The sequence below is a fragment of the Impatiens glandulifera genome, chromosome 1, assembly GCF_907164915.1.
Source record: "Impatiens glandulifera chromosome 1, dImpGla2.1, whole genome shotgun sequence".
Classification (NCBI taxonomy): Eukaryota; Viridiplantae; Streptophyta; class Magnoliopsida; order Ericales; family Balsaminaceae; genus Impatiens; species Impatiens glandulifera.
Genome location: NC_061862.1, coordinates 156,402,836 through 156,426,589, shown reverse-complemented (window position 1 = coordinate 156,426,589; position 23,754 = coordinate 156,402,836). Strand labels below are relative to the sequence as shown.

The 23,754-nt window shown below is 25.3% G+C and overlaps 1 protein-coding gene and 2 non-coding genes across 3 annotated transcripts; 2 read left to right on the top strand and 1 right to left on the bottom strand.

The window, feature by feature from the left end:
* The first annotated feature begins 11,332 nt into the window (after positions 1-11,332).
* LOC124917779 (E3 ubiquitin-protein ligase ATL23-like) lies at positions 11,333-11,872 on the top strand. Its single transcript, XM_047458093.1, has one exon. It carries the CDS (start codon positions 11,433-11,435, stop codon positions 11,832-11,834), a length of 402 nt encoding a protein of 133 aa, XP_047314049.1. The 5' UTR covers positions 11,333-11,432; the 3' UTR covers positions 11,835-11,872.
* A 7,939-nt stretch (positions 11,873-19,811) lies between these two features.
* TRNAF-GAA lies at positions 19,812-19,884 on the top strand. Its single transcript has one exon. It is a non-coding gene; the product is annotated as a tRNA-Phe (tRNA).
* Positions 19,885-22,687: 2,803 nt separating this feature from the next.
* Positions 22,688-22,760, bottom strand: TRNAF-GAA. Its single transcript has one exon. It is a non-coding gene; the product is annotated as a tRNA-Phe (tRNA).
* Positions 22,761-23,754: the final 994 nt, after the last annotated feature.

The following is a 23,754-nucleotide window of genomic DNA, read 5'->3' as shown; positions in this document are numbered from 1 at the left end:
TGTCGACTGAAAAGAATTATTAATTGGAGTGAACTAAACATGCTTAGTTGAAAATAATAATAATTTTTAATAGCTAAACTAAGTTGCATATGTTACCGACTCTTTGATACTTTTAGATTACTCTTGATCAATGTCTGGAAAGAATTTATTTAATTGGAGTGAATTAAACATGCTTAGTTTAGCTAAACTAAGTTGCATATATTAGGATTAGAATGAAGAAAATGAGGTAGGCATCATATATATAAGTAAGGTATTTACATTTGATTTCTACTCAAAGACTTAAATATAAATCTCTTTATCTCTATTTTCTTTAACAAAAATATACACACAACGATTCAAAGTTAATTTACGAAATTAGTTTGGTTTCTCTAACAGTTAACTTTAATAGCTTAACAATCAGCTTAACAATACAAAATTGATATGTATTCATTGGTTATTTTAGCAAAAAAAAATCCTTAATGACCCTAAGTTAACATAATGACTCAACGTCCTTCAAAAGTTAGCATAATAACAAAGTCTTTAGAGTCAAATATTAACATAATTTCATAAGCCTAGATTCACAGGTTAGCATAATGATACAAAGCCCTTAAAATTCAAATCATTTCACACAACCACAAATATATAATAATTAATAAATCCTTCACATATTGTCTCAAATGTCTTCAAATATTCTTAATATTCATATTTCGGATAAATCATATCATCAAATGTCTCTAATGACTTCAACTACCTCAGATATTCATGTTTCATACAAGTTAAATTCTCAAATATCTTTCATTATTTCTAACATTAATATGTCTCTAATGACTTCAACTACTTCAGATATTCATGTTTCATACAAGTTAAATTCTCAAATATCTTTCATTATTTCTAACATTAATATTTCTCTTCACATATAGTCCTACAATATAAATCTAAATCGTCTTTAATTATTTCTAACATTTACATTTCATCTAAGTCATATCATCATCTATCCCTAATATCTTTAAATACTTAAAATTATCCATATTTTGTATAATTTATATAATCAAATAATTACTATATTTTTAAATATTTCAAACATTCATATTTTATATATATCTTCATTATTTCTTTTTAACAGTATTAAACATCATAATTTTGTCAAATCATTCTTACTCATCTTCAGTTCACATTTCCCATATGCTAACAAATCTATCATTTCTTCATCACGTTGCATCTCCTAAAACTATGCCTGAACACTAAACATATTTTTCTTTATTAATACTTCATTGTCTCATATTTCTTCATGCATTTTTAATCTCCTTTAACAACTTATTATTAACATCAAACAATGTATCTTATTCAATACAATAAAAATAATAGAAATTTCATACTTTGTTCTCATACTTTGTTAGTGCTTGCTTTGCCTTTAGCTCAAAAGTCTTCTTTTTCTCTTTCTAATTTTCCTCTTTCCTTCTTCACTCCCATAAGAGTCTTTACAAAGTTTTAAAAAAAGTATGACAAGTGTCATATGCCTCTAAGTCCATTTAATAAATATAGTGAGCAACCCCTTTTATAAAATAATATATATATATATATTATTTTATATATATATATATATATTTACAATCACCTCCTTAGAAAAAGTTTGGTCCTCCAAACTTTACACAATTACGAACTCAAACAGTTTAGGTTTCAGGCCTCCGGATACTTCATTCTTAATTCATATTTGAGTTCTCATCAATGAAGAGGTCTATACTCTATATTTTGTCTTACAGAAATATAACTTAAAGTAAAAATATGATATTTGTAAGTATTAATATAGTCTAGAAGAAAATATGGTGTCATTAGCATATTTTTAGAATAATGTGAGATATCTCATTATTGTAATTGGTATATATGAATATAAGATGGATAATTTACTTTCGGCCTAACATGTTATTAACGAAATTAATGTATAAAATGCGGCGACGGCACGTCCAACATATAAATTTGGGTTTGAGACGTGATAACTTGAATTAGACAATTCTTTATATTTTAATTTTGAAGATGATTTATTTAATAATTTAGTGATTAAAAATGTTAAAATATAAGATAATATATATTTAAGATATTATCACAATATAAATTGTGATAATATCATTAGTTACTAATATTATATTATATTAGTTTTCTTATAAGATGAATGTAATGTTTATATAATAGACCTAACCTATATAATTCAATATATCATTTTAATACAATTTCTTTCTTCTTTTTATATTTTAACAAAAAAAAATATATATAATAAGAAATAAATGCTTAATAAAAGTTAATTTGGTATTTTTAGTACAAATTAAGGACTTGTAAAACTATTTAAAAATTGAAGTATTTCATTTTAATTGTTTGCATTTATTAATAATTCAGTTCAAGTGTTAGAGATTGGTAATTTAAGTAATATAACATAAGAATTAATCTCTAAAATGTATGGAAAATAAAATAAAAATATCATTACTACTAGAGATGGACAACAAAGATCAATTTAAGGTAAAAATATATTATTTAAAATATTAATATTAAGTACATTTTTGTATTTTAAACCGATTTTGACTATGGATCTATATACGATGATATTAAACCGATACGAACCACACTTAAAAGTTTGGAGAAATAGACAAATTTCTCATAATTGTATGGCCCGCCGTGATTATTTTTATCCTTTTACATCTTAAACAAATTTATTTATTTTCTATTAAGAATTAATTCTTATTTAAATAAATATATACTTAATATAAAAAATATAATTATTTATATAATTTTATTAAAATAATTAACAATCTAGTTAAATTGTAAAATATAATAAAATTCTCAATATATAAATTGAAGGGCCAAAATTAATTATTAGAATAGTTGAAGATCTCATAGTTCATAGTTAAGGTCGCCTTAGGTTTAAAAAGGAAAAAAATTGACAGCCATCATTTTCTGAAAGCCTTATGTTTAAGAAGAAAAAAAATTGACAGTCATCATTTCTGAAAGCCTTATGTTTAAGAAGAAAAAAAATTGACAATCATCATTTCTAAAAGCCTTATATTTAAGAAGAAAAAAATTTGACAATCATCATTTCTGAAAGCCTTATGTTTAAGAAGAAAAAAATTGACAGCCATCATTTCTGAAAGTCTTATGTTTAAGAAGAAAAAAAAATTGACAGCCATCATTTCTGAAAACCTTATGTTTAAGAAGAAAAAAAATTGACAGTCATCATTTCTGAAAGCCTTATTTTTAAGAAGAAAAAAAATTGACAGCCATTATTTCTGAAAGCCTTATGTTTAAGAAGAAAAAATTTGACAGCCATCATTTCTGAAAGCCTTATGTTTAAGAAGAAAAAAATTGACAGTCATCATTTCTGAAAGCCTTATTTTTAAGAAGAAAAATTTTTTACAGCCATCATTTCTTAAAGCCTTATGTTTAAGAAGAAAAAAAAATGACAGTCATCATTTCTGAAAACCTTATGTTTAAGAAAAAAAAAAAATTGACAACCATCATTTCTGAAAGTCTTATGTTTAAGAAGAAAAAAAATTGACAGCCATCATTTCTTAAATATGAGGACTATATATTTAAATATATAATATATATTTAAATATATAATATAAAATTAAATAAAGAGGTATAAAGTGAATGAAACTTATCTAAAGAAACTAGTATAACCTGGAGGCAATAGAAATAGATTGAGTTATATAAGTTGAATGAAGCTATATCCTATATAAAATGATAATGAGTTTTAAGGGGGATATATTTGACCATTTAGCCAAGAGCCAAGGAAGAAAGGAAGGAAGGGAGGGAAGAAAGTAATAGTAATTAATATTATTTGTTGGCCATTATAATCCGTGCCTAGGTTTTGGCTGCCCCAATCTGTTTTAAAAAACAATTTTTTTCCTTAAATATAGTAAAATAATACCTTTATAAAAAACATAATAATATTTTTTGGTTTAGGGCTGCCCTAACCCATCAACTTGCGGGCTTACCTAAGGGCGGTCTCTTTCAATATATATATATAAGGCTTAAGAAATATATATAATTTGGGCTTTAGTTATTTAAGCCTTCTATGATTCCACATTCATCAAGCCCATTTAAGGATCCCTCCTCATATATCAACCATTTCCTATTCTACTTACTTTTCAAACAATTTTTCCTAAACTACCAACCTTTCACTCTCTAAATCTTTAATCAACCTTTTAATTACACATCTTTCACATTAAATTCACTAATTACTTTATTTTATAAATATATATATATATATTTTAATATATATAATTAAAATTAAACGTTATAAATATAATTCAAATAAATATTATAAACTAAAATAAAATATTATACACTAAAATAAATTAAATTACATAAAGTTTTAATATTATATTATTTATTAAAATAAAATATATATTATATAAATATTAAAATAATACATATATTACATAAATATTAAAATAACACATATATTTTAAAGTTTACTGTAATTTATTTTATTTTAAAGTTTTTTAAATTAATACTTTTATAAATATTTTAAGATTTAGGTAATTTATTTTAAGATTTAGTTTATTTTATTTTATTAAGGTTTATGTTATTTATTTAATTTTAGTTTATAATATTTATTTTGATATTTAATTTAGTATATTTAGTTTTAATTATATATATTATATTTATAAAATTAAGTAGAAATAAAATATATGTGTTATTTTAATATTTAATGTAGTATATTTGTTATTTTAATATTTATATAATATAATATATTTTATTTTAATGTATAATATTAAAGGGGTGGGTAATGATTTTTGTTTTAGTTTATAATATTTATTTGTATTATTTAATTTATAATGTTTATTTTTAATTATATATTATAATTATAAAATTAAGTAAAAATAAAATATATGTGTTATTTTAATATTTATGTAATATATTTTTATTTAATATATATTATTAATTTTAATTATATCTATTTGTATTTATAAAATAAAGTAATTAGTGAATTTAATGTAAAAGATGTGTAATTAAAAGATTGATTAATGATTTAGAGAGAAAAATGTGAGTAGTTTAGGAATGTAAATGAAAAGGTGGGTAGAACAAGAATTGGCTCTAGCTCCATGGTGAGTGAACTGAATCAGCTTACTTCAGACTTTTAAAGCAGATCCACTTCAGACTTTTAAAGCAGATCCACCAGAAGATGTTTTACCCAAATGACGTAGTTAGTTCAAAAGGGTTTGTTTTAACTTTTTAGTAGTTAAACCCTAAAACTGACAGTACATCTTGATTACTAATCTTGATAATTTGTTCATCCACAACAGGATTATGTTCCTACTGTATTCGATAATTTTAGTGCTAATGTTGTTGTCGATGGAAACATAATAAACTTGGGTTTATGAGATACTGCATGTCAGGGAATTTGGTGAGGGAATGACTTGGCATAATCTTATTCCCCGAAAAAATCAAATAATTTCTCTCGTTTCTCTCTTTCCTCTCATTTTTACATTTCCAACCAATGAAGGTGATGCCAAGTCATTCTCTCACCACATTCCCTCACTAAATTCCCTCCCTCTATCACTCCTCATAAATTATTTCTTTATGAAAAAAATCTGAACTTATGACTTTTGCTCTACTTTACCTGGATTTGAATTGAGACCATTGTATCGTGGAGCAGATGTCTTCATTCTTGCGTTTTCTCTCATTAGCAAGGCCAGTTACGAAAATATTGCAAAAAAGGTAGACGAAATTTGTTCCCATGGTTCGAATTAACATTTGTTGGCAATGTACTTAAAAAACTTCATTCCTTCTCTATACCAATTTTGCAGTGGATTCCTGAACTGCTTCATTATGCACCGGGTGTTCCAATAGTTCTTGTGGGAACAAAGCTTGGTTAGCCTCTCTTTTCTCATTGATCCTTATTACTTTATACATTAGGCATGTTGTTAATAATTGAAATCATGTTGCTGAGAACAAGATTGAAATGCCAATTCAATGCTCCTAGCTTTCTGAAGTATTTCTAAATTTATGAAGGAATACTTCGAGAACCATCCAGGTGCTTTACCCATTAGCACAGATCAGGTAAACACGACTACTTTTAAATAGCACATTCTCCTCATTGACAATTCAAAACCCGAAAAAGGAAAAAAATGGTATTCTCTCATGTTGTTCAATTATTATGTTTTGTTTGTTTGTTTCTCGCTTTCTATTAGATTTGTAAATTAAACGTTGGATGAACAAATTATTAAGATATAGTTTGGGGAGTGCAGATTGTAAAAGCAGTTTTTGATGCTGCTATTAAGGGGGTACTTGAACCATCAAGCAACAGAAAGGCAACACAAAGGGACAATTGTGTTCAGTATTATAAACTAATAGATTTCGAGAGCTATTTCATGTCGTTGGGATCGATCCCAATCATCGATGATCATAAGGTATAGTATATAATCCATGCAACCATCAGTTTGTTTCTTTTTAGTTTGTTCCTGTGATGGAATTAAAAGGGTTTTAAAATGATACTATGAACTAAAACTATAATACTCTTGTTATGTTTTTATTTTTCCAATTTGTCTTGTCTGACAAATTGTATAATCAACCCATTATTAAGATTGTGTCGTATTATACAATGACTATTTTTTTACTCCAAATTCTCACACATCTTTTATAAAAAAAAGGCCCCAATAAAAATGTCATTTATTGCTTTGTCATGTATGTCTAATAGCTTGTTTAAAAGTGACATCAATCATATAAAAATTCAATTCCTCCAAAGTCATGGGAAAATAATGTGAATGTTGATATCTCATTATATATATTTCAATTCCATAATATTTTAATTAATTATTGTAAATCAACTACACACAATGAATTTTGAAATTGGACCTCCTGTATTTTCCCTTTTGTTTCTTTCCAGATCTATAGTCCCTTTTGAATGATATACTTTTATATCATTTTTTATATTAATCTTCAACTAAAGAGTTTCTTATTTAAAATATTTATTATTATTATTTTATTTTTCGGTTATAGAAATTTCTTAATTTATTTTTATTAAAAAAAATTATTTCATTTTTATTATATTTGAATCTTTTTATTTAATGGTATAATTATTACTTTTAATTTATATTAAAAAATATCAAAATAATAATTTAACTATTTTTTATTAATATTTTATAAGTATATATATATATATATATATATATATATATATATATATATATATATATATATATATATATATATATATATATATATATATATTTTGAAATAATAAAACAAAATTTTAATAACAAATTTATTTAACACTATATTTTAAAATAAAATACTAATATATTTAATATGATATATTTTTTAATATTTTGTATTGATAATTTGAATTATGTAATTAACTTTCTAAAATATAAAAATATTTTGTATTAATTTTTTTTATAATAAAACATTATAAAATATACTTAAATCTGTAAAATTTAGTAATAATATTAATTTTATTTTATTGTTGTGAGTATATTTATTTTTTATATGCAACAATTAACAAGTCTAAATTCATGTTATTAGTGTAAGTAAGGTTTATTTATTTCCTACTAGAGTTTGTTTGCTGGATTGATGCTGAATATTTTTTAATATTAAAAATTCATGCAACACATTTTATTTATTCCAACATTTAAAATAAAATATTATAACAGTACAACTAATTAAAAATCTAAATAAATTATTTTCATTATATATATATATATATATATATATATATATATATATATATTAAAGAAAATAATTAACTGTAATTTTTTGTGTAGTGTTTTTATTCTCAATATATCCCCGTGCCTGAGTAGTGTAGCTAACATGTAGAAAAGAGTATGCCCGTTATGAAGAAGATTCTCTGAATTCAGAATCAATAAACTAAATTACTATAATCAAGGTTATACTTCTATATCATTTTTTATATTCATCTTAAAATACAGAGTGACTTATTTAAAATATATATTTTATATTATTTTATTTTTCAGTTTTATAAATTTTTTAATTTACTTTTATTAAAAAAATTATTTCATTTTTTATATTTGAATATTTTTATTTAATAATAATTTTTAATTTATATTAAATAAAAATATCAAAATAATATTTAACTATTTTTTATTACCATATTTAAAAAAAATATATAAAATATTTTATAATAAAATTTAATCATATACAATTTTATTTTTAATTACAATATTTAACATAATATTTGTATATTTTTTTATTAATATTTAAAAGTATATTTATTTTGAAATAGTAAATCAAAATTTTAATAATTAATTTATTTAACACTATATTTTAAAATAAAATACTAATATATTTAATATGATATTTTTTTTTTTAAATTTTGTATTGAAATTTTGAATTGAGAAATAATTGGGAGAGAGAATTTGAGAGAGAGAATGGGAGAGGGAATGATGTAGCGGCCAAAAAAAATAACAAAATTTCTCTCTCTTCTCTCTCCTCACCTTTAATTTTTTTTCAACTATAGTGACACATTATTCACCTTTTGAAAATATAAAAATAATTTATATTAGAAAAAATTAATAATAAAAACATTATAAAAGATATGTACTAAATTACTATAATCAAGGTTACTCAATTTCTTTTCATCAAACAAATATCATATTTAATCTGTCATATAAAATTACTAATGGTTAATATATATATATATATATATATATATATATATATATATATATATATATATATATATATATATATATATATATATATATTCAAATATGAACTTATAGATTAATGATAAAATATAATTACTTATTATCAGTTAAAATAAAAAAAAAATAATAATTTAAAATATAAAAATAAACTAATTAAAAAAATAACTATCAGAACATTTTTAATTAAAAGACAAAAATTTCATATGTGCGGGGTCATGTTAAAATCCTATAATTTAAAAAAATATGTATGCCCGACTTTAAAAGAATTGCACCAAACAAATAAAATTCAAATGCAATGTAGTATTATAAGTGGCAAAAGTGAAACTAAATAATAAATAATAAATTTTGATACATTTTTTTGAACCAAGTTTAGTATAGCGCTGAAAACTCTAAAATTATGATTTTTCGTTCAATTAGAAGATTTTTTATTTAAAATTAAATTTGAAACATTTAATTTTTTTAAACAAAAGTATAAAATTTTGTTATTTGAGTTAATCTAAAAATAAATTTTATTTTATTTTTAACCGTTTGAACTAATCTTATGCTTCTCCTCATAAAAGTAGACATTTAATATATATATATATATATTAATCTTATATAAATGATTAATTAAGAATAAAATTAAAATTTAACACCAACCTACAAGTTTATGTAATCTTGTGATTACTATTTTCTGTCATTATGTGTAATTTTTTTTGCCTTTTTTTACTCCTTTACTTGTATGTGTAGATTTTGTGTATTTAAGAAAGGTTCTTTATAATATAACAATTCTTTGACTTTTTATTTGTTTATTTATTTAATAAAAGTAACAAATTTAGGAAGTTTCCTTGTCCTTTCTTACTTTTTCCTGAATTAAAAGCAGTAATTAATGGGTTGTTGTAACTAAATAATCACAATTAAAAAGATTCATTCATTCTTAATTTCTTACTGCTATTTTCAATAAAGACGTGTTAAAATAAACTAAATTTAATTAATTCACTAAATAAATATATTTTTTTATTAAGAATCCCTTAATTTTTATTAATAATCTCTTAAAATGAAATTATAGTATATTACTGTAAGAGTCTTATTAATATAACTAATAGTTGCATTGATCTTTACCATATTAACTTGATTGTTTCATATTAATAAAATACCATTCTGAAAATGAAATATTTTGAGTACAAAGAAAAAAGTAAGAAATAATTAAAGTTATGTTCAGTAATGTTAAAGTTAATTTGAACATAAAAATTAGATTCAAAGAATTTGGTACTGTGTTATTAAATAATGAATAAATTAACTTATTAAATAATTTTAAATACACTTTTTTAGATTGTAGAGATCCTTGGACACATAATATATATATAAAAATAACTTACTTTTATTTAAAGTATAATCAAATAAATAAAAGAATTTAAATTTGAACAAGCAATAAAGTAATAAAAGATACCCAACAAATATATTTAATTGTAATTTTAAAATTTCCATTTTAGACTTACATTCAAAGTTCAAACAAAATATTGGGTTAAGGCCTTCGTTTGATGCATATTATATGTTTAATAGGTTAAATGCATTATATAGATATTTAATTGACAATTTACCATTTTTTTAAAAAATATATTTTCATCTATAAAATAACTCATATTTTAATAATTTATTCATATCATTCAAACTATTGCCTAAAATTAAAATTAATAATGACTCTGGTTATGGTTATGGAAGTTTTTATTTTAAGAATCATGAAGTAAAGTATTAAAATATATGTACTTTTTCATTTATAACATTAAAATATTATTATTCTTATTATATATATTTAAAAAAAAAATTGGTACTAATCATTATGTTCTCCTTTTAATTTAAAATATTTTTTATAAAAAATAAATTAATATTTTAATTACTTTATTTTATAAAAATAAAACTTTTTTCTAATTAGCTCATGATATATCAAAGTTAAAAAAATAAAAAGTAAATTATTTTCCAAAATTATTTGTTGGAAATATGTTATTATAAAAATGAGTTATTTGAGTAAAAGATCTAAATGTAGATTACATCTTTAGTATTTTGTGTGGAATGCAATGTATCATGAAAAATATTATTATCATGACATTATTTAACAATATACTTAAAAAAAAAATATAGTCAAATGTTTTCAGTATATATTAGTTATAATATTTATTAGTTAATTTGTTTTTCCATTCCTGACATATTTTATTGTTTATTTTTTTATTAGATCTATAAAATCAAGTTTTGTTAATTTTTTTATTTATATTTTTGAATGATATTAGTAGAAATTAATTTTAATAGTGTTTGTACTTCATCTACATAAAAGAGTATACATTTCATAATAATATAAATAAATTATTTTCTTTCATTTTAAATAAATTAAAAAATTTAAGAGAACAAAATATTTGTATTCCCACTAATAGCGATTTAAATGGAAGCTTATAATATTATAAATGTGTAAATATTTTGAGAAAAAGAATTTGAATTAATTAATAAAAGTGAAACCAAACAAGGACTTGGGGGTTTTCTTGGGGGTTGGGCTGGGTGTTTGCTGTACAGCGGTTACACAATAGAGCAATTCAGCACCGTACACGTCACTATTTAAATTCACAGTCTTCCCATTTTACCCCTCATTCTTCCTTTTTCCCTTCCTTTTTCCATACTATAAATACAAATCTCTTCTTCCTTTCTAACCAACGCCATTGATTTCCTTCTCAAACCTTCACTCTGCACCTTCTTCCTCTCCGCCGGCGCCGTCACCACCGCCGCCGCCATATTTTCCGTCATCACTTCCATCTACCAAAACTGGATATGCTTCTATCGGTGTTTCTCGCTCTATTCCTACCATGCGTAGGAATGAGCGCAGTTTTCATCGTCTACGTTTGCCTTCTCTGGTACGCCGCAACGAACACAACTCCAGTCGGAAGCGAAATACCTATGCCGGAGAAGACAAACAAGAGGAAAGGATTATCAGATGAACAATTAGAGAAGATTCCGAAAATCACCGGTAAGGAATTGGTACTTGGAAGTGATTGCGCTGTTTGTTTAGATGAGATTGAAGATGGACAGATTGCTAGGTTAATTCCTGGTTGTAACCATGGATTTCACATACATTGTGCTGATGCTTGGCTAGCGGTTAACTCTGTTTGCCCTATATGTAGAGGTCAACTTGATACATTACTCATTGATCCACCTGATAACAATCCTTGTTAAGAGTTTTCGTTTGTGAATCGGAGATTATAATTATTATTTTTTTGTTCCATTTTCGATTTATGTTCTTTAATCATCGTCTTCTTTAGGAAGAAAGCTGCATTGTTGAATTCGATTGTAAATTATAATTGATTTGGTTTAGATTCTCTAATGATTCAATGGCTGCCGCCGGTCACCAGTCGCCGGCCGGTTTCCGGCGCCGGCGATCTGTGAGTTTTGATGAAGAAGAAAATGGAGTAAGTCACGCGTTTCTTGTTATTTGTTACAGAGGACAGGCGTCGTCTAATGGGAAGTGAAGAGTTTTTTTTTTTTTACTTTTTTTTAAAGGGTTTTCAAATAATTAAACTAGTGACATAACTTTATTACTGTGTTTGATTTTGCACTTTTACATTAATTGTGCAATATTGAGTACTTTAATAAAGTTTAGTGTCAATTTTCATATTTTTTAAACTATATAAAAAATATTAGGACACAAATTAAGGCATGAAAATGAAATTTTATTAATTATATATTACAATTAAATCAACTTAAATAAGTATTACTATTTGTTTGATTAATTAGTTTTTTTATTATATTATAGGAATATATTTTAAATTAAATTTTAGATCTTTAAATAATTTTTTATAAATATTTTGTTATTCATTTTAAATGAAATATGTATTATTAATTAATGGTGAGAGATATGATAAATATATTATTGAGATTTTTAAAATTTTGGTAAGTTAATTATTAAATATATATTATTATATTATAAAAAATCATGTTTTTGTTTTATTTTAAAATTATATTAATTAATTAATTAATTAATTAATAAATTATGATAATTTTATTTCTTTTTTAACCGTTGTTCAACTCATTAAAAGTATTTTTTTTCTCTTTAATTATAATAAATTTATTTTATTTTCTCTAAATATATTTAATATTAATTTAATTATATAAACTTAATTTTTAAATAAATTAAAATATTTAAAATTTAAAATTATTTAATATATAAGGTATAATATTAATTATGAATAGAAATTCACCATCTTATTTATATTGTACCGAGATTTGATTATCAAAATATTGGTATAGTAACAATATATATATATTTTTAAAGTATGAATAGTATCTAATTAGTATTGTAAGCATATGAGCTGAAATACAATATTTGAAAAATATATTTATAATTTTTTTTTCAGACCCAATATTCATTTCCATATATGGATTTTCCAAACAAATAAGCTGGTATTGCTTTTTCAATTTAAATAATGACCTTCTTTACAAATTTTCTTCATACATTTTTATAAATAAAGAAAATCTTGTACTACTTTCTTTCAAAATTTCATAAACACAATATACGAATCAATTACCCTTTTTTTGAAAAGAAAACTTTTAATAATCATCCCTTAGTATTGATACAATTCTTTATAGAATCTTCTAATTATTCTATCATAATTTATTATAATATTATACTTCAATGAAAGTTGAATACTTTATATTTTAGATCTCAAAAGAAAAAAAAAGAAAATTAAATTAATTTTATTAAATATAAAATCTCAAATGGCAATCTCAATAAAAAAACTTGATTTCCCAATTTAATATGAAACTGAGCATTTATTATTTGCAGCACAAGTAATAATTAATTGACAAGTGTAAATCATATTATTAATATTCCGATTGCCTACCAAGTGTATGACATGCTTGAATTTAGTAGGTATTTATAACTTTATTTTGAATTTTAATTTAATGTGAGAATTTATTTTTTCTTTTAAAATCATATTTATTTTGATAAAATAATTAAAAACCATACTAAAACTTGTATAGCCTGTAGCCTGTAGGTGACTACTAATTAATTATTGTCTAGGAAATTAAAAATAATTAAGTGCAACTATATATCATTTACGAAGAAGGTTTATTATATTGTTTTACATATTTTCAAATAATAAAAAATATATTTACTAAGTGTTCTTATTTAAAATTGAATCCAAAATCTTGAGCTAACCCTAGAGTTAACTTTTTATATGTTTGGGTATTTTTTAGAATATATTATTAGACATAATTAGTTTGATTTAATTATATATTTTTCCTAAAAACTAAATGAGTTACAACAAATTAACATTTTTGTGTTTAGATGGAAGGAACAAATAACAACCACAACTTATGTGTTCATATTTATGTTAATTTATTGCAACGGTTATGAGATGATGTTAATGTTTAATTACATATTAGGTTTAATTTGTTATATATATTGTAGTGTTTGGTTTGATTAATACTTGACATGTTTAAGGCCTAGATTAAAAAAAAAAAATCAATAGTAAATTGAATATCATATACAAATTTATAAATGCATTAATGGTGGGTCAGACTCAATAGAATTGATTTCGTATGGTTATATATTTGTAAATTGTAAAACAAACAATAAAAATGCATTCTAATAAGTTGTCACGGTTTCAATACCACTTAACTTAATCATGAAAATAGGGTGAGCATTTAATGTATAAATTGCTATCTTAACTCAATTCAAACATAAAAACATATAATTCCTGGTTGGCCGATAAATTAAATAAAATAACTAAAATCGAAATATATTAATTATTTTAGGAAGAATGAGAGATTTTTTAATAAAAAAATAATAAAGGGTATTAATATATAATGATAAAATTAAATTAATAATTTAAAATATAAAGTATTTTAGTATTTTAATTAATTAATTAAGTGATATGATTATAGGAGATAGTGAAATAATGTTTGATTTGGTTGTGTTATTAAATTATTCAAACAAGTCTTTAATTTTTTTGTTTAAATAATTATTTAAGTATAATTTATAAATAAATAAAAAATTCAATAGTCAAAACTCTTAATTAATTAAAATAATTTATAAATAAATAAAAATTCAATAGTCAAAACTCTTAATTAACTAAAATTGGGTAGTTAAATTAGTGTCATGAATATTTTATTTAATTATAAATATCAAATAGATAATAAGTTAACAACGTTTTAAAATCTTTAAGACAAAATCTCATTTTTATAACTTCAGTCATAAGAATTACAAATTTGTGAGATTTAAAATAAAAGGTTCAAAATTTTAATTGTTCAAAAATAAAGTCTTTAACAATTTAATCAATTTATTATTAAAAAAATAGTAATAACTTGTCAGATTGTTTTGTTTGTAATACAAGATTTTATATATTTATATATAATATAAGAGTAATAATAGGGAGTTAAAAATCCCAAAATAACAACGAATATTTTTTTTAATCACAGAATATTCTCCCATTAATTATTTTTTTGTTCTCTCACTAATAAATCAATGAATGAATGATATATATATATATATATATATATATATATATATATATATATATATATATATATATATATTTCAATAAATAATTTAATTAAAAAATTAGCCTCACACCAATCATAAGCTTAAATTTTAATTTAAGTAAAAATTAAATTGGAAATATTTAATATGTGATGACCAATTCAATACTCATTCTTTAATGCCACAAAATTGAGTATATTAGGAATATTCTTAAAAAAAAAGAAAAAAGAATTTACATGATTCACTCAATATTTTTGTCGTATCACGGTTTGGTCTAATAACGGTTATTGGTCAACATCATTTTTAATGATTCATGTCCAATTTTCAAAATATATATATATATATATATATATATTATATATATATTATATATTTTGTTTTATTAATAGTTAACTTTATACGCAAAAAAGAAAACATGGGAAATCGTCTGTTTCTTTTGGGCGAAGACTTCAAAACCTAGAAACCTTTACCGAATATTATGGGAAAGTAATTTATAAATATATGACTTGGAAAGCGATGTTTTACTATTTAACCCTTCAACAATTACATAATGTTCAATTTAGCCAATTGTACTTTCTAATTTAAGTACAATATTAAAATATTCTTACATTATTTTTTATAAATTTTAAATATAAAATAAAATTATAATATTTTAACTAATTAAAAATTAAAACTACTTTTTTTTTTCATTTAAAAATATTATTTTTTAAAACCCATTATAAACCACCCTCCAAATTAACAACTTCAAACAAGCCTTATAAGGTTTTCTCTTTGTTTGATTTCAATCATTCATGCTGTGAAATTCACAACGAACTTGTTTGATATTTAATAAAAAAATAAATAAATTATTTGAGTTTTTAATTAATTAATTAATTAATATATCTTTTTGTATTTAAAAATAATCTTATAATTTGTTATAATAAAAAAAAGAAAAAAAAGTGAATTATTTGTATTAAAAAATGTGTAGAAATGAAAATTATATAAATTTTAAAAAGAAAACAAATGATCTTTTACAATTTTACTGGTGCAATAAGTGTCGGCCCCGTAGAATTTGGTGCCTTATACAAATTTAAATTTTTGGTTCCTAAAATAGTAAAAAAAAATAAATTTAATAATATAAAAAGAGATATAAATTATTAATATATTATAATATGGAGATTAAAAAAGATAAAAAAGTTATTTTTATAATATATATTTAATATTAAAGAGAAAAAAAAGAAAAAATTAATATTAATAATATAATATTAATATTAAATATTAAAAATTGGGACCATATAAAAGTGGGGTTTCTATTCAAGTTGCAACTGCATAGATTGCCTTATCCTGGACCGGTACAATTAATGAATGAATCTGGATGGAATGGTGGCAATGACAAACAAGGCCTTGTAAAAGTAACAATGACAGCTAGTTAGCTCCATATTGGGTTAATTTTGACTAGAAACCATGTGTGGGTGAGATTATTGTTTTTCAATTTTAGTTTCTAATTTTTAATTTTTTTTAAAGGTAAAATAAAATAAAAAATAGATAAAATTTTCATTGATGAACATATTTTATAAACTATAGAAAACTTGAAAAATTAAATAAATCTATTACATATTATAATAAGAGTTTTTCTAAGTTAATCAAATAAATATCAATATAATAATATAAAATGTCAAAAATATTAAAATAACTTAATACTTCAATAAACCTATGTATATTGTAATCTGACTTTATGTGTTTTACCATTGAATTTACATCACTTGAATATTTTTAAATTTGAAATTATTTAAGTAAAAAAATTAGAAAACAAAACACTACTATTAAAAGAGAAGAAATAAATAATATATGTAGGCTATAAATTATGTCCACATTAAAATTAATATTATTATTTCTTTACTAAAAATCTTTTAAATAGTATAAACTACATAAAGTATAAGTTCAGATATAAATAATATATATATATATATATGACATTAGTATTTTATATAAAGTTTAAAAAAGTATATAAAATATATGTTTTATAATTTTGTATTTATGACATGTGATAAAACGTAGTTTAAAGTTAAGAAGATAATTGTCTTCTAACTTAAATGAAAACTTGGAGTTTTTATTTTAATATATTATTAATATTTAATTAATTTATAATTATAAATTCTTGAATTATTATTATATTTAATAATTGAAAATTTATTTAATACTTTTATTTGAATTATATTTAATTTAAATGTTATTAATTGATTATATAAAATAAATATTAAAAAAAAACTTTATACATTAATATTTGACTCAAGCAATTTATAATTTTTTTAATAAATTTTAAAATATTAAAATAATGTTTATAGACTCATAAAGGTATTAAAATTAGATAATTATTTTAATTTAATGTTTTATCCAATAAATCTAAAATAATTAAAATTAAATAAATATTTTGAATAAAATGTTGTATCCACTAAAATCTAAAATAATTAAAATAAATGCCAAAATTAAAATTTTGAACCATAAATAAATTAAATAATTATTTAGAACAATATTGTATTAATTAATCACAAACTAATTAAAATTTGGTTCATAAATAAATTAAATAATTACCTAGACAATGTTGTGTTCAATAATTTTGAATTAATTAAAATTTAAGATTTAATTAAATTAAATAATTATTTTGGACAACAGTTAACCATTTAAATTTTAAAATAATTAAAAATAAATCCACCAAATAATAAATAAAATAAATAAAAATATATTTATAAGTCTAGTAATTAATTTTGTGTAGATTTATAAAATAAAAATAAAAATAAAAATGAAGAGTAGCAAAATAGGCCTTAAATCGTTTGGCCTAAATCAAATAGGCCTAAAACTTGAGCCATTCAACGCGCATTACAAAGGCTAATGCACAGACTAATTATGCTAGACTAACGGGTAAGGCACGAAACACCCTAAGAACGCGGAAGGACATAATAAACCTAGCCTAAATAATTGTCTAAACAGATAAAATTTAGCTAAACAAGACAAAAACTATTAATATTATTTTGGGTGATTTAAATTATCTAGAAGCTTCAACCGACGTAAAACTCTTATAAATAGCTTTCCTCAGCCAGTATGAAGTACAAAAGCCATCTCTCAACTCATCAACCAACTTCCAACAAAAAAATCTACCATTAAAAGTTTTCAAACTCTTATGATTTTAGAAATTTTGTGTAAACCTTCTTAGCTCGGTTTTAATTCATCAAAAAGTTTTAACAAGTTTTCAAGAGTGTACTCCAACTCACTATAAATTATCATTCATGTTATGAATCAAAATTGAAATTTATACATATGAGTTTGTGTGTTCTTCAATATTACATGATTCTTTGATTTTTGTTTTAGAATTGATTCTAAGACAATTTGCAAGCTTTATGTTGAAATCAATTTAAATCAATCAAGCTAAATTAAACATTCAATTTTTTAAGAAATCAAGTTTTTGTTTGTTTTTGTTTTGTGTTATAACTCAAGAACAATGATCTCAAAAATTTCCTAACACATTTTAAATGGTGTTAAGAGTTCTTTTATACCAATTATGAAGCAAATAAGGCTGGTTTGTCTAAATTCAAGATTTTCAACAAAGCTTCGGATTTCAGTTTTAAACATGGCTAAACCATGTAGATTGTTGGGTTTAAATTATTGGTTTTAGTTCTAATACGTATAAAGAAGTTTTGGTGAGATTAAAATTCAATTTAAACTCCTTATTAAGAATATAAAATTTTCTATTAAAAAATATTTCTATCAAAGTTCTGTTATACCCTTCTCAGTTGAATGATAACTCTAAGCCTTAGTAACGGGGAATTTGATCAAATGACCCTCAAAAGAGGGTCATTCCTATTTTTTTACCTCAAAAAATTAATTTTTATTTTTAACCTTTTTTTAAATTTTTTTCCATTTTTACCCTTACTAACTTTTTATTTTCTTCTTCTTCCTTTTCATTTTCCCCATTTCTCCTTCCTGTTTTCTCTCTCTCCCCCTCTCTTCCCCGACGACTCCTCAAGCGACATTGCTCCAGCCACAGCCAGAGTCGCTGTCCCCCTCTCTTTCCCAGCGACCTTACTCCAGCCCCAACTCCAGCCCTATCGAGCCCAAAGGAAACCGATCCTCCTTCTTACACACCGGCTGTAATATTCTTTCGACCTTGCTGTTCAATATGCATATGCATTCTTTCGCTCTTCTTTTTTCAATCGAAAATAATAGCATTACTAATGTTGCAGTCCTTTTACTCAGTCCTCATACTCTTATACTGTAGTTCTCCCAGCATTACTGAGTTAGTAATGCTTAGTTAGTTCTACTCCCCAATAATTTTTCCGTTTTTTGCATGTTGAGTATGAAGTTTTATGGTTTAGTTTAAGATTTAGGCTTTAGTTAGGGTTTAGGGTTGAAATGCTTAGTTAGTTCTATTGTTTTAGTTTGAAATGCTTTGATTCGAGAAATGTAGTTTAATCTGAATGGTTTGTGAATGTTGCGTGGATCGTGGGGGTGGGGCGTGAGGGTTGTGCGAGGGGCGTGGGGTAGTGCGTGGGTGGGGCGTGGGGCGTGGGCTTGGGCTTGGGCTTGGGCATGGGTGGGGCGTGGAGCGTAGGCTTGGGCATGGGTGGGGCGTGGATTTAATTGCAATTCAATTGCGTAACACGCAATATGTAAAACGAATTTAATAAATTTATTAATAAGCGGGGATAACTCAGTTGGGTGAGCGTCAGACTGAAGATCTGAAGGTCAGGTGTTCGATCCACCTTCACCGCAAAAAATTTTTCTATTGGAAATTTGTTATGAGTTGTCGGGTATTCTCTGAAATTGTCGGTTATGAGTTGCCAATTCCACCACTAAATTATGACAGTATGAAACCCAAGGTTGAAGAAGATGCAGATGCTACAAGTTGAAAGTTTTATGTGTTTTAAGTAGGGAGTGTATTTTTTTCTCATTTTGTTCATTGATTGTCCAGTCAAAATTGCAGTATATATTATTTCAAGTTCTCTTGGTGATCCATAATCTATTCCTGTGTTAAAATAATTTGTTGTAGATTCCACTCCGACTAACATTTGAACTCTTTTAAACAGAGAGTCTTGTGCTTTAATTTATCGGAATAGATAGATCCACAAATACGAATTTTAAGCAATTTTTTTTTAAAATAAGTAGAGAATACAAATGACAATGAAATTAAAAACTGGATAAGAGTGTGCTTGCTCATTCATTCTTCTGCAACACTAGCTGCACTTAGATCCACACTAAGATCTAAGACCTGCAATGAACCAAACCAGAAGCAGGGTTTTAGTATAACCTGCATTCTTTGCTAACTAACTACACTATTTAAAAAAATTAAACTTAATTAAGAACCATATTACTTGTATTATTTGAATTCAGAAATGGAAAAAAACACACTTGACATGTGCAGTTTTCATGCATCTCAAATATGGGATGACCAAAACCCAATTGATTTTGCAGTTTCTTGAGACCATAATACTTGACTGAAAGCCCAATTTTTTTGGCAGTTTCTTGAGAATATAATTATTGAATTATACACGCATACTTATCCTATGAATTTGACTCGCAAGTTCTTTCCATGCCTTTTTAGATTCTAAATCCATATTATTAATATGATGAAACAAGTCTAATTCATTGAAGCCTTTTTTTTTCTACATTAAAAAATATCATTAAAGTTTGTTTGATGTTGGGCTCTTTGGGATTATCCATCATCCCATCAATCATTATATATTTAGGGTAAGGGTAAAATGGTAAAATAACCTAAATAATCTCATTTCTAGGATATTTGGGTTACATGAGTACTTAGTGTTTAATGCTTTAAAATATTATAAAAAGTTAAAATTAAGGATCTTTTAGTAGTTTAGTTCATAATTTAATTAATGAAGTGATTGATAATGGGATGTTTGGATTAAATTCAAATAACCCTTCATCAAACAAGGCCTAGGGATATGATTTTTTCAGAATAATCCAGGATCAAATAAGCCTCTTAGAACTACCAAACTAACTATACATTTTAACTTCCGTGCACAATGATAGTTCTGGAAACATGCCAACTAAGACCGACTCCAAATAAAGAGAGAAAAATAACACACATTTCCAGTTATTGCTGTATACATGTTCAACACATCCATAATAGTGGACTCAAAGTGAATTATAGCATCATAGCTCTGTGAATCAAAATTGGTGTATTAATAGCTAACTAGAACTTAATCCAAAAATGATGAATGATTGACATTTAAAAAGAAAGAAAAACTAACCGAGGATATAAAACAATTGTCCAAAGAAGGTTCGTTCACTGGTTCATATCTATCATAGGGGTCAATAAACATCGTTCATATCTATCATAGGTGTCAATAAATATCTCATCAATAAGGCCCAACAGATCAATTCTAGCCTTTTAGTTCAACAACAGGATTGTCACTCTCAACTTCTGTTGATACAAATGCAATAAACTTCCCTTTTGGAGCAACATTGTGAGAATAAGAACAACAAAATAGATACATGCGCAACCCACATAAGATTCAAATGAGACAGTCTACAGATGATGTTAAAGGCTAAACCCTCACGCCCCCACGCCCACGCCCAAGCCCAAGCCCAACGCCCAATCCCAACGCCCCACGCCCACGCACAAACCCCACGCCCCACGCTCAACCCTCACGCCACACGCTTAACCCCCCACGACCCACGCTCAATCCCCACGATCCACGCCCAATCCTAACGCCCCACTCCCCACGCTCAACCCCCCACGACCCACGCCCAAGCCCTACGATCCATGCCCAAGCCCCACGATCCACGCCCAATCCCCACGATCCACGCTCAAGATCCATAAACAGACATAATACTCATAAATAGACATAATGCAAGTAAACCCACAATACAACTAAAATGTATTTGCAACCTATTCATTTCGATTGAAAAAAGAAGAGTGAAAGAAGCATATGCATATTGAACAACAAGGTCGAAAGAATCTTACAGCCGGTGTGTAAGAAGGAGGATCGGTTTCCTTTGGGCTCGACGGGGCTGGAGCTGGGGCTGGAGCAAGGTCGCCGGGGAAGAGGATTGTGCATATCATGGCAAAAAGATTTCCATTAACTGATGTTGAAGCAGCTTTGGCAGATTTAACCTTGAGTGCTTTGATTCTCTCAACTCAAGCCCGTTTCAAGATTATAAGTTGAGAAATCTCTATGATTAGCTTCTGATCAGCAGCATCAAGTGACAAAGGTTTTGAAGATCGAGGAGGCCTTGGAAGTTTTTTAGACGATTTTTTCTCCCTAACTACTTTAGTTCTTGTCTCAAACAATTTCACATCATCTAAACCATGAACATTTCTACTGTTGTTCATAGTTGTTTCAGTGGATCCATCAGTTCTTACTAGAGACCTGCAGCAAGTCTTGGAATAAACAGTCCTTTGTTCTTCTTCTTCATCTTCTTCCTCACTAATACACCCACCAACACCAGTCTCAATATCTGCAGTTTTAGATAAGGAATCCATTACAGCATAACAACTCTGTTTTACCAGGGATGTCACATGGTTTGTTTAAAATTTCCAATAGAAAAAAACTTTTGCGATGAAGGTGGATGGAACACCTGACCTTCAGATCTTCAGTCTGACGCTCTCCTAACTGAGCTATCCCCGCTTATTAATAAAATTTATTAAATTCGTTTTACATATTGCGTGGTACGCAATTGAATTGCAATTAAATCCACGCCCCACCCACGCCCAATCCTACGCTCCACGCCCCGCCCACGCCCAAGCCCACGCCCACGCCCACACCCACACCCACGCCCAAGACCACACCCACGCCCAAGCCCACGCCCCGCCCACGCTCCACCCACGCCCAAGCCCACGCCCCACGCCCCACCCACGCACTACCCCACGCCCCTCGCACAACCCCCACGCCCCACTCCCACGATCCACACCCCATTCACAAACTATTCAGATTAAACTACATTTCTCGGATTAAAACATTTCAAACCAAAAAAATAGAACTAACTAAGCATTTCAACCCTAAATCCTAACTAAAGTCTAAATCTTAAACTAAAACCCTAAAACCATAAAACTTCATACTCAACATGCAAAAAACGGAAAAATCATTGGAGAGTAGAACTAACACTGGTAAAAAATCGACTTTTACCGACGGTTTTTACCGAATGTTTTATAAAACTCTCCTAAATACTCCCGAAAGGAACAAATCTTTCGGTATTAAAAATATATTCCGAGAGGGGTGTAAAACCTTCGGTTTTACTAATTAGTACCGAAAGTTCTTTGTAGAACTTTCGGTTTTTACCTTCCCATAAAACCAAAAATAATTCTAAGTGTTGGATGTGGGTTAATTGCGAAGGTTTTTAAAAAAACCTTCGGTTTTGCAATTCCAGAGATTTTTAATTGCGAAGGTTATTCAAAGAACCTTCGGTTTTACCTTTTTTGAAATTCTCGTTTGCGAAGGTTTTCCAATAAACCTTCGGTTTTGACTCATCCCAAAACAATTAAAAATAATTCTAAGTTTGGTAATGGTTATTTCCGAAGGGTTTTCAATAAACCTTCGATTTTGACTAATATCAAAACTGAAAGTAATATGGAAACCTTCGGTATCTACCTCTATAAATACAAACCCTAACCCTTCTCTTTTT